A 17,585-nucleotide genomic window follows, 5' to 3' on the forward strand; every position below is an offset into this window, starting at 1 on the left:
CTTCAAGAAAAGGAAAGGCAACTCTTTTCTGAGTTTGTTTGCAATTTCTTTTCTTTTTAATGGGAAACCTCTGAAATTGGGCTGTGACAGACTTGGATACAGCATTCTTTGATGTCTTTCTGAGGAAGCTTTGTCTGTTACACAGGAGCAGACAGAAAGCTCCTATGTGGCTGGACTTTACACAACACGTTTTAGATTCAAGAGTAAGGAGGTGTTTTTCTCCAGTGTTTTCCAAACTCTGTATTCAGTTGAAGTGTAAACTAGAGAAGTGAGTCCTATTTCACCATGGACCACCCCTGACAATGTAATTTCTGTCCTGCACACAGCAATGTTCTATATGGCCAGCTCCTTCTGAAGGAGAAAAGAGAGCAGATGAAGAATATGCAACCCCCCCAAACACCTGCTGCTGGAAGTACAGAAGGTTTGTACAGCTCTTGATTTTAGTTCAACAAATGTGTTTGCTTTATTTCAAACAGATGTCTGCAATGGAAAGGTGCTATCTACATGTCCATAGATGAGCCATAATTTCTTTAACCACACTGCTATCCAATACCTTATTTGAATATTAGTTCTTTTATCAGTGCTGTGTTTAAAATTAGTCATTCCCCCCTGTTTCTGATGGACTTATTGAACAAGGTCAAAAGTATTCTTAACCTCTTCATTTCTACTAGTAACTGTCTGGTGTCATACAACATTACAAAGGTGTGTTGAGAATCTACCATGATAATACTGAAACCAACTCATTGTTCAAAAACAAGCCTAGAAAATGCTCTTCATCCCTAATGAAGATGACAGCATGGATTACTACACTCCCTCAGGACCACATCAATCCATGGTGCTTGCTTTGGCAACAGGTATTGGAGCAACAGTTTTCATGTTACAAATACCTGAGCATGTACCAAACCCCAGTGTAGAGATGGAAGCCAACTTGTTCTTCCATTTCTGAAGTTATTACAAATAGTACTGAATCAGTTACAGGAGGTGCAGACTTTCTTTAGGGAAAGGTGCTGCATTTCACACCAGATATGGCAAAAAGCTATGACAAAGCAGAAGGTATGTCAGAAAAGGCAAACAGGCGTAAAAGCAGTTTCTGATGAGATGAGACTGAAGGTGGCTAAATAATGACTGAGGCATTCATCACCTCCACCTGCTCTAAAGGCTGTGAATAGGTACCCTAAATGTCCTTGTTTTAGCTGGAGTCCCTGTAGCCATCTGCACAGATTTAGCTTGCATGTCAGGCTCTCCATAGTTTACACTGGAGAGTAAGGTGCCTGTTGTATATTTAAACAGGATTTTTCTCCAGGAGAAATCCTTTAAACTGTAACAGCCCTATTTGTGTTTTCTTATGTGTCTTTAGGTTCTTTAATTTTCCTGGACATTTTTACTAAGTGACAAATATACTTTAAGTTTAACTAAGTCATTTCCCCCGGCTGGTACTCCTTCCCTCTCATCTACTTCAACCTGCAATGAATCCAAACGCTCAGCCTGGGTCTGGATTTTCAATGTCAAACTCCAGATTATGTTTTCCGAAGCCCAGCAGAAGGAGAGCTTGAACTTGAAGGATAAGGCTATTATTCAAGGAAACCTCTGCATCCTAAACAGGGTGAGGTAAAATAAAAGCAAATTGCACTTGTGGTTTATGTGCTTTAACATGTACTTAGAGCCTTCTTTCTGAGATCATTGAGTGGAGATATTGCACAGGTGCCTGAACACACTGCTGTGCTGGAAACTAAGAGGTTAACCTGCACCATGTGAGCCAGCTGGTGTTATCTACTGGATGCAAACGTGAAGCATCCTACCCCTCAAAGCTACTTTCCACTTAACTAAAGGAACAGAATATTCATGGGCAGCATTAGCACAATAAAAAAGGCTCTTGACAGTCACCCTCTTGTACCTGGCAATATTGGCCTTTTGTGCCCGTAGGTGCAGAGGACAGTGGTGTTCACAGTGACAGGGGGGTAGATGTGGGTGGGAAGAAACAATCCAGAAGAAACACATTTGAAGTTAGGCGTTCTCTAAGATTAGTTATGCTGGAGTAGTGGAAAACAAGAAGGAGAATGAAACTGGCTGACAGTCTCCAAGTGTCATAAAAGGAGAACAACAAAAGAAGCGCTATGAGTTCCAATTATGGGCCACATTTATAATGCAGAAAGGGAGACTTTCAGGAGCTAAGCTGATAAAACCTTTCTGATGTGGTAACAGTGGATAGTGCTGTTGGTCATAACTGCATTTTCTCCGGCTGCTGAAGGACGTACAGAATGATCTTGGACTCAAAGGAGCAAAGCAAGTTTGCAAAGGAAAAAAAACCCAAAGCCAGAGCATGTTTTCAGCCTATAAAAGTTACACAACAAAGTATTAGACTTGTTGGAAAGCTGGGAAGTCATGACTTACACAGCAGCCTCCTTTCCTACTACAAGACACTGGGAAACAAACCTAATGAGCTCTTATTGCTAGTGTCATGACTTGAAAACAGACATGAAACACCTCAAGAAAAGCTTTTTTTGGGTTCTGATTCTGCCCTTTTTTCTTGTTTCAATTTCAGCTTCCTCTTTGTGCAGCAGGTGTTGGTAATTAAACCAACCACAGTCAGTGGTCTGGGGCTTCCCCAAGAATGGATGAGCTTTGTGGTGCGTGAACAAGGAACACAAGGGAACAGAATGTATGAAATAGTTGTGGTATGCTCTCATGATGTGCTGGAACAGAAAAACACACTCTCAGGTGGAGCTATATGGGCTGTAAATGTCAAGGAAGAGGGAAAAGATTTAAAACTGACAACTGAGTGCACAACTTCTGTGATGCTGTAAGGTTTGTTTCTGTGAAACACCCAAGTGCATGCTAGGCCAGTGGAAGAAGGACCTGCACAGAATGGGAGCAGCTCCATCTCCCACACAATGCACTCCCTGAGAGCAAGCCTGGAGTACCCACAAGAATGTTAACCAAGGAGTACAAGCAAAGTGCTGAGAAGGTAAACAAGGCTACACACTTGAAATAAACACAAACTGAACCAGCAGGGTAAAGAACAATAATAAGGAAAACATTTCAATTGTTTATAACAATGTTATCAGTGTGGGCAGCAACAATGAGTCAGGAAAAACATCTCCTGGAGAAGGAACGCTTGGCACTGCTGAAGCCCGGTGGGATAACTTCCATAAGCAGCCATTGTAAATATTCCAATTATAATCTGCCTGGGAAGACTCCAGCAGTAAACTGTGTGCCTGCCCATGGGTAGGGGTAGTGAAGAAGAAAGTAAAGGAACAGCAGTCTAAATTAGAGAGGGTTTTAAAAGAGAATTGCTGTGCACTCATTATCTCAGAAGCACTTTGTTCCAGGGCCAATACAGCCAACAGCTGGGGGAGGCAAATAAAACGTCTTCCTAGCTGAATGCAGGGGTGACTGCAGCTATGGAATTGGTGTGAACATTCAAACAAGAAGTTAGAGAGTACAAGGGCAGGCAATGCTAGCAGCTCTTCTCTTATGGAAAACAGATTTTTACCACAAAATTGGTTTTCCAGGAATATCTGATCACCAAACTCAAAAGGCTCTTTTCCACAACACCCTGCGACATTTGCACAACATTCTCACACACTAAGTTGTTGAATCTCACAAATGTTCCAGTTAGAGAAGACCTCTAAGATTCTCTAACCACCCAGCCTGGTACTAGACTACGTCCCTCAGCACCACATCTCTGATGAATGCTATTACACACCTTGGCTGCTGTTGAGGGAGTCAGGGAACTGACAGATGTGATGTCAAAGCTAGGTCTAGGGAGTTAACCCAGTAATAACTCCTCAGGGATGAGGTACAGTATGACAAATCCACATGTTCTTCCCTCACTATAGTGCAGTGTTCTACAACTATTGCTGCAGGCCCCTCCAAGAAAGTTTTAATCATATACTCTAGAAACAAGAGATGTTGAGCAAACTGACAAGTTAGCCATTCTGGCAGCCCTGCAAAGCAGCATCTGTTCAAAAGAGAGGTCACAGAGAACAAAATACTGTACAGAGTTCTGTTCCTGGGATGTGTCTGAAGTATGCAGAGCCACAAAAATAACATCCCTCCAATTCTTTTATCTCCTATCAGATCTCACTCTGCTTAGAAATTCCAAATTAAGAGTGAAAGGCAGATAACTCACCAAGGACAACAGTAAGAGGCAAGTAGGTGAACTCTACCAGTCTAAGAAGGCCTCATACCTTGAGGACGAAACGTCGTAAATCCACAGGCTTTCATCTCTAACAGTGATTAACTACTGACAGCAGGGAAACAACGTGTTTGGCAAGCCAGGTTTTGCCACAGAGACTACTGCCCCTCTTGGAAGGTTTGTGCTAGACACACAGATAGGTTCAGCATGACTGGTTGAAGCTCAAAGGCTACTTGGAACACAGAAATTTAAATCCAGAAGAGGTTGTTACCACTAACAGACATGAGTCCAGATGAGCTGTGCTTTTTGGAAGTGACTCATTTGTTAAATGTTTGGTGTTACCTAGTACTTCATCTTGGCCTTCATCACTTCAACTAACATCACCTTCATGCCACTACAGTTGAAAACACACTTCATAAACCTTATTTCCATGTCCAAGGCTCAAATCTGACAGGAGTTTTGCACCTCCCATGCAGGATTACTCAACATCTCCAGCAGTATACACAAATGTGACCCTGATCTGAGAAGCCTTTAAGGAGAAGAAACCACAAGGTATTTTTTTGCCTAACACAGAATACCAGCAGTATTTGGTTTTGTCAAAAATGATCTTAATTCATCTGCTTAGTAAATGCATCTCTGGAAATTTGAGTCAGTAGGATTGGTTTCACATAAATATTTTGTCTCCAACTGCTAAATGCCATCCAGATGTAATTCACTAGCTCACTTCACAAGGTATTGGCATTTAATAACCAGGAAATCCAACAGCACCTTACCTCCACAGCTTCCCATCCCCACTGCCTGTACTTTGGGTCGTGGGTGAGCCTCCACATGTACATGTAGGTCTCTATGACTTCTGGTCGTAGGATGTAGTATTTTTCGTTCTGTCTTGTAGCAATGGCCTCAACACCGCCGTCAAATCTGAAGGCTTCTGGGCCCAGTTTCATGCCTAGCCAACAGAAAAACACATGCTGAAATGAAGGCATTTAAAAAAGGGTTCCAGTTATGTAACCTACCAACTAAACTATCCTTTCATGTGGCACCAAACAAGGTTACCCAGAAGGCATATATTTGCTGGAAGATACTTGCTGCACCTCCTGCTTTTAACATTGTGTGAGCAACTCAGAATAGAAAACAGAGATTCCTCACAGCTGTCTTAGCATCCCTGTTCAAAATGGACCTGCTCTCTAACAGTTGCGTTCTGGAAGACTGCATATAACTAGGAACATGTGAATTTTTCCTTAAAAGACAAGGACCTTTGCTTTTCTGTATCAAACTGGGACCTGCAGTGCTGTCAGGGTTATTTTGATAAGAAGATAAAAGAATCCAAAGACATTTCCCGCACAGAATCCACTTTCTCCGTGCAATTCTATTGTTTGAAGCACTGTACCAACAGAATTGAGAATAAAATGTTTTCCTGTGCCTTAACCACGATGAATAGTTATACTGATGCATAAATGACCAGGGGCCCTCTTTCCTTTGCACTTGGCTAGGCAGAAACTGGCAAAGTGAAAAACCAAAGGGCTGTGATGTTAAGCACTATTGTGATTGGGGAAGATTCAGGTGCACATAAAAGAGTTATTGAGCAGCTGTTCTTGAAGTTACTCCTTGAGCAAAGCAGGAGTAAGAGCTCTCACTGCCATGCAACTTCCACTCAGCATTACACACCCCCCCCCCCGATGGTTGCCTTCAGAAGTTCAAACTGACTCCACGCTCTACCAAGGCAGCACTTACTTGTCCGATCGTAGGATTCGTGGCAGGTCCGAGCGATCTCTGCCCCCAGCTCGATGTGGTGGCCTGTCTTGTCGTTAGGTGCTCCATCTGCTCCCAGAGCAAACATGCCTCCAGCAAAACAGGTGAGATGTCCCATCTTGTGTTCCAGCAGTCCGCCCTTCCACTCAGCGATGTACGTCAGCCCCCCGCTTGATTTCCGAATGAGGTGCGTCTCTATGGCCTGCAAAAGTAACTGACTTGAAACCAAAGGTGCCATTGGTATGGGATGAAGGGCACGATGAAGGACAAAGTTGTCTTGTGTGCTGGTTGGTTTTTTCCCCATATCACCTTTGCTTATCAAGTAAAAGAGATAACAGGAGCTCAGCACAACCTCAAAGGGCAGACAAACCAAGAGAGATTAGCATGTATCAGTAATGGATAATTAATCTTGCTACCGCTTTGAGCCATTTGCACAGCACATTAAAATGTTAAGAAACCTAGAGAGTACAATTCCATTTTAACAAGATTTGATTCCCCAACTTTGAGGACTTTTAGGTAGTTTCTCTTTCAATGGTAATTAGCCATCATTTCAGTTTCCACACCTCCCATTTTAGTTCTGACTTAAAGGATGTGGTTATTGACATAATTTCATATCAGTTATATGCAGACACTTCTCATGTCCGAAAGGCCTGACCCAGTGAATGCACTGAATGATGTTAGACCTCTGCCTGGAATCTCCCTCCCAGACTGAATTGCACTGTAGTTATCAATCAAGAGTGAGGTCTCACTGAGATTTCTGGGAGGAAAAGAAAAAACTAAGCAGAATAAGAATCTGCAAATCTCCTAGAGAGAATTAGCAGTTGGTGCCATTAGCAATGTATGGTGACTGATTACAAAATCCAGGAAAACAACCTTCCCTTGTGGGAGGAACAGAATTAAAACAATTGAGGAGATGTAGAAGAGCACATTAATTAGAAGCCCACACAGAAAGTAAAGCTATTACTCTTTAAAAGGGTAATGGAGAGGAGATGAACAATGCTATCATGCATTCAGTCATCCAGCAGGGCTCCGGTTTGGTCTTTTGAAACCCTAAGATCCAGAAACAGTCCTCAAGATGCATTATACAAGAGAAGAAAACATGAATAAAATATCAGGGCAGAGAACTATTAACAAAAAAGGCATGATGTTAGAAACATGTTATAAAGATAAGATATTGATTGGAGCTATTTCTTCCTATATAAACATCTGGAAGGGTTGTTTTTCTAAGCAGGAAAAAAAAGAATCTCTGAAGTAGAAGCATCAGCAGAATAATTGTAGAAGTTTTACTTGGTAAATGTGTTTGTTTTTCTTGTGGCAAGACTGTCACACTGAAAGCTACACTTTGTTTTCCACCAATATTAGTGTAACACACCTAGCAAGGACGTTTCCTGCCCAGCTCCAGACCCACTATTGTCTCCACCCCTTTGTTTCCTTTCCTTGCTCGTACGTTTCTAGCACTAAGGAGCTACTAAAAAGCTACCTGCATTCTGAAGGAGCAGCTAAACAATGAAGATTCTTGTGCTTCAAACAAATCCTGCATAATTTAACCTACAAAAAGAAGAATTCAGTATAAAAGAGGGAAGGTGGGAAAACTGTTTTCTCCAAGCATCCAAACCACAGATCCTGCTGTGGAAGATGAAAGAATTACAGAGGCTGAGTAGGTGTCAAGCTAATTGGTGGTTGTGCATTCCAAGAACACATGAAAAAAGCTTTTCTGTCAGGTAGGGAAACTAGTAGTGGAATACCTAGGTGCTTCAGAAAACAATAATGTTCCTCACTCACAACACGTCTTTGGTGCTCATTTGGGTATAAACCATTTGAATTTATAATTGAAGAACTGACAGAACAGAGTTCAGAGGACCTGCTACAAAGGGTATTAATGCACAAACAAGCTAAATTTGTGAGGAGATAGCAAGAACTGGAAAACTTCCAGACTCTTGCAGAGTGCTGCTCACATTTGTATTGAACAGTTTGCATTTTGTACTAAGCTGCTTTACTGTTAAAAGCACAGAAACGATTTAAGGGGGAAAGAGCTTTCAGACTATTTAGGTGTTCTCAAATAAATAAGTTTCATAGTTTCATTCAGGGTTGGAAGGGACCACAGGGATCATCTAGTTCCAACCCCCCTGCCGTGGGCAGGGACACCCCACACTAGATCAGGCTGGCCAGAGCCTCATCCAGCCTGGTCTTAAACACCCCCAGGGATGGGGCCTCGACCACCTCCCTGGACAACCCATTCCAGGGCTTCACCACTCTCATGGGGAAGAACCTCCTCCTCACATCTAAACCTTGTCCTCACATCTAAACCTCACACCTAAACCCAAGTGCAGGCATGGAAAACTTGCTGGATGGAATGCTAGTAGCCTTCAGCATGGTATCCCCACCACATCAGATCAACTTCTCTGGTGATAGTTAAGAACTCTACAGGTCGCTTACCTCTTGCAGTCAGAACTCACTTGATAAACCCAAACCAAATAGAAAGAGGCTGATGACTGAATTTACCTACATTGTATTTACAGAAATAATAACCAAGAATTAATGAAAGGCAGAATGAAGTATTCCTGTACCTAACAGACAAAGCAGTCAGCATGCACCTTCAGAAGCACAGTAACTAGGACAGAACTGATTTTTGTGGCATGGAAACAAATGAAAACTGAAGTTTTTCAGAGGTGGTTTTTTTTCCCTTCCCTATTTTGACTCAAGGCTAAAGTTCAGGTTGGAAAAAAAAAAAAGAGGACTTCAACTTGGGAGATGTTGAAGTTATGCTAACAGTGGTGTTAAGAAACTACCAAATTGATGTTAATTCATGCCGAGAGTGGCACAAATAACCTATTTCTAAATGAATCACCAATGTTTAGTAAAGCAAGTCATCCTGTGGGTTTTTTTTAAAGGGGGCCTATTAAGAACTAGTACATATGCCTATTAAAAGTTATTTTTAGCGTGTGTCTTATTTAAAGCTATTTTTATTAGGTAATGATTTGCTATATTGCAGACTTTGAAACTGCCTTGACACACTTTGTACAATGTTGGGTCCTTAAGGGCTAGATAAAGATACATGCATTGGTATATTTATTATCAAGAGCATGAAGGTGACTAATCATTTCTGCCTCTGAGATGTGCAAATAACCTTCAGAAGCCATGAGCCCAAGTGTGCCAAACTTACAAGTCCATGAATGCTCAACAAACTCTTATTCTTGAAGACAGGCAAGCAACAACTAACTTGGTAAAGCCTAAAGTTCACCTGGACTTAGATGCTTATGGAGTAACAGTTTGTAGAAGCTACATGATTAAACTGGTGCCAACCAAACAGCTTTTGTGAAGTGAGGCAGAGGAGCGTTTCTTCCCAGAGGGCTGATAGCTGTGTCTGTTGTACTGGGTGTTGCACCCCCAGAACTCACAAAACCACTGCCAGGGACCTTATAGAAGGACTGTCAAAAGCTTTAACTAAAACTGAGAAGTTTCTTCATAGGCCTTTTCTGGTCTGAGGCAGACAAGCTGACCTCACTTCAATAAAACCTTTACACAAATCATTGTTCCCTCCACCAATCTTATCAGAAATTACTCCTTCTCTACAACAACTGTGGAAATGCTGAGCACTCTATTAGAAACACTATCAGTCCTTTTTACAGTTTAAATTGTGACTCAAGTGCACTTCGTGTCACTCCTGGCAACTTTCTCCTGAGCTGGCATGTTGAGATAATGGCCTGGCTGCTGTCACGCTGGAGGGACTGCAGTGAATGAGACATTATGAATTGGTTAGGTCAAAGGATTGCCCACTGCATGTGTGTGTGGTCTCTGTTTACTGACAGGACAGAAAAAACTCCTCTATTTTCCTCCCTCCCCTGCTCCCTTAAGGCAGCACCTTTTGTATTCTCTGCTTACCAGCTTAGCAGGTTGCTTAACCTTTACATTGCATTGCCAGGCCTTACACTTCCAGAATTAGGCAAAACTGGTCCCTCCTAATAAATACCCATTTCACTTTGATCAGTTCTTCCCTCCTTAAAGCTTTTCCTATAGCTTAAATTATGTCTTTGCCATCCTCTGCCTCGATCCTAACTTGATTTTGTGATTGGAAAGGCCTTCATCTTCCCTTTGAGTTGTTTAGAACACTGAACTGGAACACTTACAGAAAACCACAGAGGACACAGAGCTCATCTCACTGTTGAGTAAGAAACCCCTGACTGACAAACTTATTTTTAATAGGAGGTGTTTTCTTGGCAGATCATGCAGACAGGTAATAAAAATGGGAACAGAGATGCCTGCAAAGCACAGATGGAGGCTTCTCAGGACAAATATTCTGCACTTCAAAGCTGCTCAATTCAAAATAGTTTAAACAAGTTAACTCTGCTAAAGGAGCAGGGGTAACAAGCAGCAAACCTCGACAACACTGCACTTCTGCTTCCTCCAGCACTTGGGCGTTTTCCCTCTCCTTTCACAATACCTGAGGATGACTAATAACTCCAGTAACTGCTGCTGCTGGAACAAAACCCAGGTGTTCCATTTCCCACCTCAAGATGTCACTGTAGCTGGAGCTAAAGCTATCTTGCAAATCATAGCCACCTATTCCCACACCTTAATAAATTAGGAACTTCAAAACTATGATCCTAGCTCTAATTTTCCATCATTTATAATCATACAAAGGTTTAAGTTGGAAAGGATGTTGAAGATCATCAAGTTCCAACTGCCCTGCCAAGGGCAGGAACACCTTCCACTAGACTGCTCAAAGCCCCATTCAACCTGGCCTTGGACACGACAAGGGAGGGAATATTCACAGCTTCCCTGGGCTTATTCAGTTTTTCATCCACTAGTATCCCCAAGTCCTTCTCCATAGGGCTGCTCTGTGTATTTTGAGGATAATTGGAACACTGTAGGCTGCTCTGGGGAGAACCACAGCTCTGCAGGTTACTTCACAACCAAGCACTATAAATTACCTCAGTCCAAACTTTCAATATCTTTTTCTTCCCCTAGAAATCTTCTTCATAAAGAGTGTTTTGCCTGTTTGAAGCAACAGTGAAGATGAAAGATGCCATTTGATACTTACAGTAACTCTAAGATGTACAATATCAATTGCTTGCTTGCTTATTGTAATATTTAAGGCTTGCACCAAAACATTTTGTATCTTGGAAGCAGCACACAGCAGGCAGGTCAGGATTACTGTGGTTTAGCATGCTGTGAGTTCATCATTCACATGCCTGCCGTCTTGACCTGAAGTTACTTCCCTCATTTTCTGTTGAGTTGACCTAAGGCTTTAGGGTTTTCTTCCTCAAGCTTCCTAATTCATCAAATTCAGGCACAGTTCCAATGAGTTGATCACAAAAAGTTTCAAGATGTGCATTTTCCCACCACTACTACAGCTGATTTGGAGAGGGCAGAAAAACATTGTGCATTTTAAACCCAACAATGTTGTATTTATTTGTTGATTCTGCTTTCTTAAGTATCATAGTATCAGTCAGGGTTGGAAGGGACCACAAGGATCATCTAGTTCCAACCCCCCTGCCATGGGCAGGGACACCCCACACTAGATCAGCCTGGCCAGAGCCTCAGCCAGCCTGGGCTTAAACACCTCCAGGGACGGGGCCTCTACCACCTCCCTGGACAACCCATTCCAGGGCTATTGCCCCCACAGGTTTTAATATTACAAGATGCAGGAACCATGTGAAAATACACAGGCAGAAAACCAAGGAGGGAACAGGAAGTTCAAGCCCTTTGTTGCAACTTATTTAAATACTTCTGCCAAAGAAAAGTGGCATCTCCTTGTCCTGAGGTCCTCACTGCTCACTGAGCTGTGCTTTAAAGGTCAAGACTGAAGTCTGATCACAGAAGGTGGTTCATTTGTTTAACCACAATATATGTAAGAATAGAATAGAATAAAGCAGGTTGGAAGAGACCTTCAAGATCATCATGTCCAGCCTATCATCCAACACCACCGAATCAAGCAAACCATGCAACCAAGCACCTCATCAAGTCTCCTCCTGAACACCTCCAGTGATGGCGATTCCACTACCTCCCCGGGCAGCCCATTCCAATGGGCAATCACTCTCTGTGTAAAACTTCCTCCTGACCTCCAGCCTGAACCTCCCCTGGCGCAGCTTGAGACTGTGTCCTCTTGTTCTGGTGCTGGCCACCTGGGAGAAGAGACCAACCTCTGCCTGTCTACAATCTCCCTTCAGGTAGTTGTAGAGAGCAATAAGGTCACCCCTGAGTCTCCTCCTCTCCAGGCTAAGCAACCCCAGCTCCCTCAGCCTCTCCTCATAGGGCTGTGTTCCAAAGCCCTCACCAACTTTGTTGCCCTTCTCTGGACACGCTCCAGCAAGTCAACATCCCTCCTAACCTGAGTGGCCCAGAACTGGACACAGTACTCGAGGTGTGGCCTAAGAAACATCTTGAAAGCAGTAGTAAGGGCACTTACTGCTTTGGCCTTTGAGATGCCTCATACAGACACACTCACATGTGGCATGAAATACAAATGCCCCTAGTGGAGATGCCTGAATTTGGTAAATGGAAACTCTGGCAAGTATTTAACTACTACAATGCTAATCCATCTGATCATTAGAAAATATGAAGTTCTAGGGGAACTCTGATCATTTACTTTTGACTGAACAATCTAATTACGGTTTGTTTTTCCCTGGATAGATCTCTCGGTGTCTATGAGCAGAAGTGCTCTTGCACTAAATGTACTTAATGCTGTCTGCTACCAGAAGGCTGCATTTATTCACATTCTTAAAATAGTATTAATGGAAGTGCCTGACTCAAAGCAAATCAGGCTCAAAATGTTACATGATGCATTTTCTGCATATTGGGGAATAAATATCCACTGCTCCTGACAAGCTTTTTTTGCTGTCAAAAAAAAGGGATGGGAAAATAACACAAGTTCTAAGGATATGGCTGCTCTGAAGACAGGAACAAAGCCCTGAGTCCTCTCACAGGACTTTTTCCTAGTTAAAATCCTCCTTAATGAGTTTTAACAAGATGATAGCTTGCTGCTTCTCCTTGACAGTCCACGGACAGTTTAATAAGTACTTTCTGTCGTCCAAGAAATAGACATTGTGCGGTTAGAAGCAAATTATTACCAACTTCAAAATCTGCAGAAGCCTGCCTTCAGTCTTGATGCTTTCTGTAAACAGTTTAAGAGAGCCTCCACACTCCTGTCAAGAGGAGAAACAGAGTGAAGAGAATAAAGAGGAGCAGCAAATACTCTGGATGCTCTCGTCTGTTAAGCGTAATGAATCTTGCGCTCCCATCCTATCGCTGCCTGCAGAACACCAGTGCAGCTGGGTGATAAATATTTTAAACATGACAGCTGACAAAATATGTAAATAAACTGCCTGTTTATTCATTTCTACACATTTAAGCTACAGACAATACTTTCTCCTTCCTCAAAAAGAAAGGAGGAAAAAAACCCAAAAGTATGCACTGGCGATGCTGGGTCCCCTGCAGCACTGCTTCGTGCTGAGGATGGGCTCCCATTGCGCCATCCTGCTGCCCTGTTTCCTTCAATGCCAAGAAGTGTTCCAGTATTGAATGGCCAATTCATTAATATACTTTTGGCTACACCCAGTATGCTAAGCTACTCTAATTGAGTTGCTGCACTTCTGTTGTTGTCCACATCAGTTATGTAGCTTTTAAGATCACTCTGGTCACAACGGAAACCGCTTCGAGCAACTTAATGGGAAAGGCAATCAGCACAGACCAGCCACCAGACTGTCACCACAGTTCAACAGACTCTCAGGAACCTCTGGAGATGAAAGGGGCCTATCTGTCACTATCATGTTTGCAGCTTGCTAACAACACTTTGTTCTCTCCTTCATTTCAACCGGAAAGGAGTCTGATTTGGGTTATTTATCTGAAAGGCTGAAATTACAACAGCTCTGGAAAATACTTATCACTACTTAATGCTGACAGTTAAATGAGCTCCCACCCCCACCAAAATCAAAACCATAGAGCTCTGGCAGAGTACAAACTGACTATAGCCTGTCAAAAGTAAGCAATGTGCAAGCCAAAAAAAGAACTTAAAAAATTAAGAGCTCCTACTTGTGTTCTGTCTTAACACCCAAAATTCTGAGGCTAAAAATGACTTTCTTTACCTTTTGGTACCCACAGGAGGTGAAGACATTTCTTTCAGCGGTGCTGGTGAAAGCTGGCAGAGAGCAGCTGTGGCACTGCTTTCCAACACTGAGTTTTATTTCCATTGTCTCTACTTCCATGTGCTATCTTCTCCAGAGATCACTAGCTTTCTCCTTGCAGTAGTTTTTAGGCAGTAAAGAAAAAAATTAAACCACCTGAATGTGAGCTACCCAGTCTAAATTAAAACTGCAGATCACAGAGGCTTTACCTCTCCAATACCACAAGGCCACTGTGAGCTGCAATAAACTGAACTGCTTGGGAAGTGAAGGTGAAGGATTGTCCCCCTTCCTCTAATGTTTTCCTGGGCTGAGTTACCACTCTCTTGCAGCCTTCCAGAAATACACTGAGGAGGGGATGAAAGGAACAGGAGAGAGAGAAAGAAGAAAGAGTGAAGATGCAGAATGCTTGCAGCAATGGCCATGAATAAACGTAATGGGAAAATGAGGAAAACATACCTGACCACTGGAGAGTCAACCTATTAAAAGCAGTAGAGAAATCTGTCCTTCAGCTTGGCAAATGAAGGCTGACACATCCAAGAGGGGAGGATTTGGCACAGTTGCTTGTGGCTCTGCTGTTGCTAACTAGACGTAAGTGAAGGCACAAGGTCCACCTCTGCTCTGAATTACCATGTTCTCTGACTAAAGCTGCACAGTTGTGTCTCACAGATCAACTGTGTTAACTGAAAAGAATGGGATGCTTCCTGCCCTGGATGCTTCCAAAGCTGACAGATTATTCTACAGGCAGTTACACCTTCCAAATATGAGCAGAAGATGAGTACCAGTTTGTTCTGTAACTAAATGTTGCCTGCTATCCACCGAAACCAATTGCAGATGATCTCTTACTTCCTGGATGATATGAAACAGGACATTACAGGCATTGCTTCTCAAAGGAGAAAAATAACTTACATTAAAAATACATTTGCTTGTCTTTTTGTGCAAATTCTAGAGCTTATGAATCCTCTGATGGCCTTACAAATATACATTCATCTTATGCTCTGGTATTGGAAACAAGACTCTCTCTGTCCCTTTTCCCCATCAGAAATAAACTCTTCTGTAAGTGGCACCAGCCAAACAGACATCTTATTCATGGCAAGCAGAACAAGGTTTTAAATCTGGTTTGACATCATAGTTATTGCTTTTAACTTAAGCCATAAAGCACTCTATAGGTGCTACAAAAATCCTAATAGGAAAAAACTCTCTTTTTATTTGAGTTACAGAACAATGTGAGGGAGAATCCCAAAGCTTTAGCTAAGTACATTCCAGCTTTACACAGTGAACTGGAGCTCCCCCCATATATTTTTGTTTGTGGTTTCTGGATAGGAGAAGATATTAAATTAGGCATCAAACCTTCCCATCTCTCTTTTGGAATTTGGTGGGTATGTGCTGGTCTGAAAGGCCAGCAATAATCAGGCAGTTCCCTTTGACACAGTCCTAACAAGATTCTGAAAGCACTGGGGGAAATTTATCTGAGAAAATACAAAGTAGGCTCAGAATGCCCAAGCCAGGTAGGCTTAGTGTCAGCTTGTGCAGACACTTAAATGAGCTTTAATTTGGATAAGTAAGTGATCAATAGCAATAAAGCCAATCTCAGGATGGATTTCAAAACAGGCCAGTTGCTGGTAAAGACCCTGGCATCCCAAAGGAGCCCAAAGTGCCTGCAGTTTTGGGGAGACTCACCTGCTGCTTTCTGAACAAGCTACCTTACAACATCCAGCTCTATCCCCACATACTGCATGCAGACTCTCAGCTTTGGTACAGAGTTCTCAGTACAGAGAACACAGATTCATAGAATGGTTTGGGTTGGAAGGGACCTTAAAGATCATCCAGTTCCAACCCCCCTGTCATGGGCATGGACCCCTTTGGCTAACATGAATGGCATCACTTGGAACGGGCTGGAAATGGTACTTGACCAGCAGCGTGGATCAATCCAGGGGCTGCTCCCCAGCAGGATGAGAGGCAGTGCACTCACTCACAGGTGCAATGGTCATGCCACACTTGGAATATTCTGCCTGCAGTGGTTTCCAGAAGAGCTGTACCAGCAGCAGCATGGTTGTTTACTGGATGTGTTTATGCACTAGCACTTAGCCATGGAAGAATGCGTGCAGAAGACTAGGAGCGGCTTGGAGGCGGTTCAGAATGCCTTCCATGGTAAGATGAATTGATATCCCATTACTAGCCACTCTCTTGACTCTTTTTGGCTGCCAACCTAATAGTTGAGCTGTTACCGTGTTGCTGCCTCAAATGCACTCAAATGAAATTTAAAAACCACCTTTTCCTCTGAAACTGAATTAGTGATGGAAATGAGGTTGACTGCACCTAAGCCTGCACTTACAAAATTAAAGGCAGGATTTTCATAGCAAAGGATACTTGGTCATCAAATGCATTACCACTAGGAAATCAAACCCTGCCTCAAATCATCACACAGGACTTTCCTCTCTAAAGATAAAATGAGCCAGGGTTGTATTTCTTTAGTCACCACATTTTTTGTGGTATATGAAGGAAAAGGACACTCACAGGATGTTAGGGGTTGGAAAGGACCTCTGGAGATCATGTCCAATGCCCTTGCCAGAGCAGGACCACAGAATCTAACACAGGTCGCACAGGAACACATCCAGATGGGTCTTGAAAGTCTCCAGAGAAGGAGACTCCACAACCTCTCTGGGGAGCCTCTTCCAGTACTCTGTGACCCTCACAGTAAAGAAGTTCCTCCTCATATTGAGGTGGAACCTCCTGTGCTGTAGTTTATATCCACTGCCTCTTGTCCTTGCTAGGACAAGGGACACTTATGTCTCTTCCCTAGGGATAGCACATTTCCAGAGGTATGCAAGAACAAGCAGGTATTGTTTAACATCTTGAAGCCTTGTCCACAGAGGCAATGTGGATATATACAGTTAGTAACAGACAAAAGTTTGGCCCTCGAGAGCTTCCAGTCAAAAGAGATAAGGAAAACAAGAAATAGTATTATCCTATTTTTTATATATATATATAAATATATATCTATGAAAGCAAAGAAGAGGGAAAATAGGACATCTGCCCAAGACTGGCAGGAAAGCCTGTAAATATCAATTTAAACTTAATACTTCCCAAGCCTCAATCTGGTGTCAGAAAGCCATTATTTCTCCCCCAATGGTGTGGTAAGGAAATGCCATCAATAACAAAGCAAACCACACAGCAGAAGGATCATAAATAAAATACCACAAAGATAACTAAGGACGAGTTGAAAACTTGCTCTTGAGTCCAATTTGCAAAGCTGGCTGTTTCCCAGAAGCTGCCAAAGACATGCCTCGTGTAACAAAAAGTCACCCTGCAGCACACCCCTCTATTTTCATTTACCATTATCTACCTGTTGACCACATACACCAATGGCTGCAATGTGAAAGGTGAAAACACAAGAGAGGAATCCCCACCTGGATATAAGGAAAATGAGCATAGGGAATACATTCAGGGAAGACCAAGGAAAGAAAGAACTACTGAACTTTTAGCCAACAGTTACCTGTAGCATAGTTTTCTGTTGCATATTCTATACTTCTCTCTTGCAGTATCAGAGAGAACTGAGTGTATTGCAGTTGGGAAAA

At 42.6% G+C, this 17,585-nt stretch overlaps 1 protein-coding gene across 1 annotated transcript in view; it reads right to left on the reverse strand.

The window, feature by feature from the left end:
• MAN1A1 (mannosidase alpha class 1A member 1) overlaps window positions 1–17,585 on the reverse strand; it is a 142,350-nt gene that overhangs the window by 2,178 nt on the left and 122,587 nt on the right. Inside the window, exons 9-10 of the mRNA XM_068162309.1 lie at window positions 5,870–6,089; window positions 4,912–5,084 (exon numbers count right to left, since the gene is read on the reverse strand). Of these exons, the coding sequence (XP_068018410.1) occupies window positions 4,912–5,084; window positions 5,870–6,089 (393 nt within the window). The remainder of the gene's footprint in view (window positions 1–4,911; window positions 5,085–5,869; window positions 6,090–17,585) is intronic.

The sequence above is a fragment of the Melanerpes formicivorus genome, unplaced genomic scaffold, assembly GCF_026170545.1.
Source record: "Melanerpes formicivorus ecotype bairdi unplaced genomic scaffold, bMelFor1.0.p_v2 SCAF_63, whole genome shotgun sequence".
Taxonomy (NCBI): Eukaryota; Metazoa; Chordata; class Aves; order Piciformes; family Picidae; genus Melanerpes; species Melanerpes formicivorus.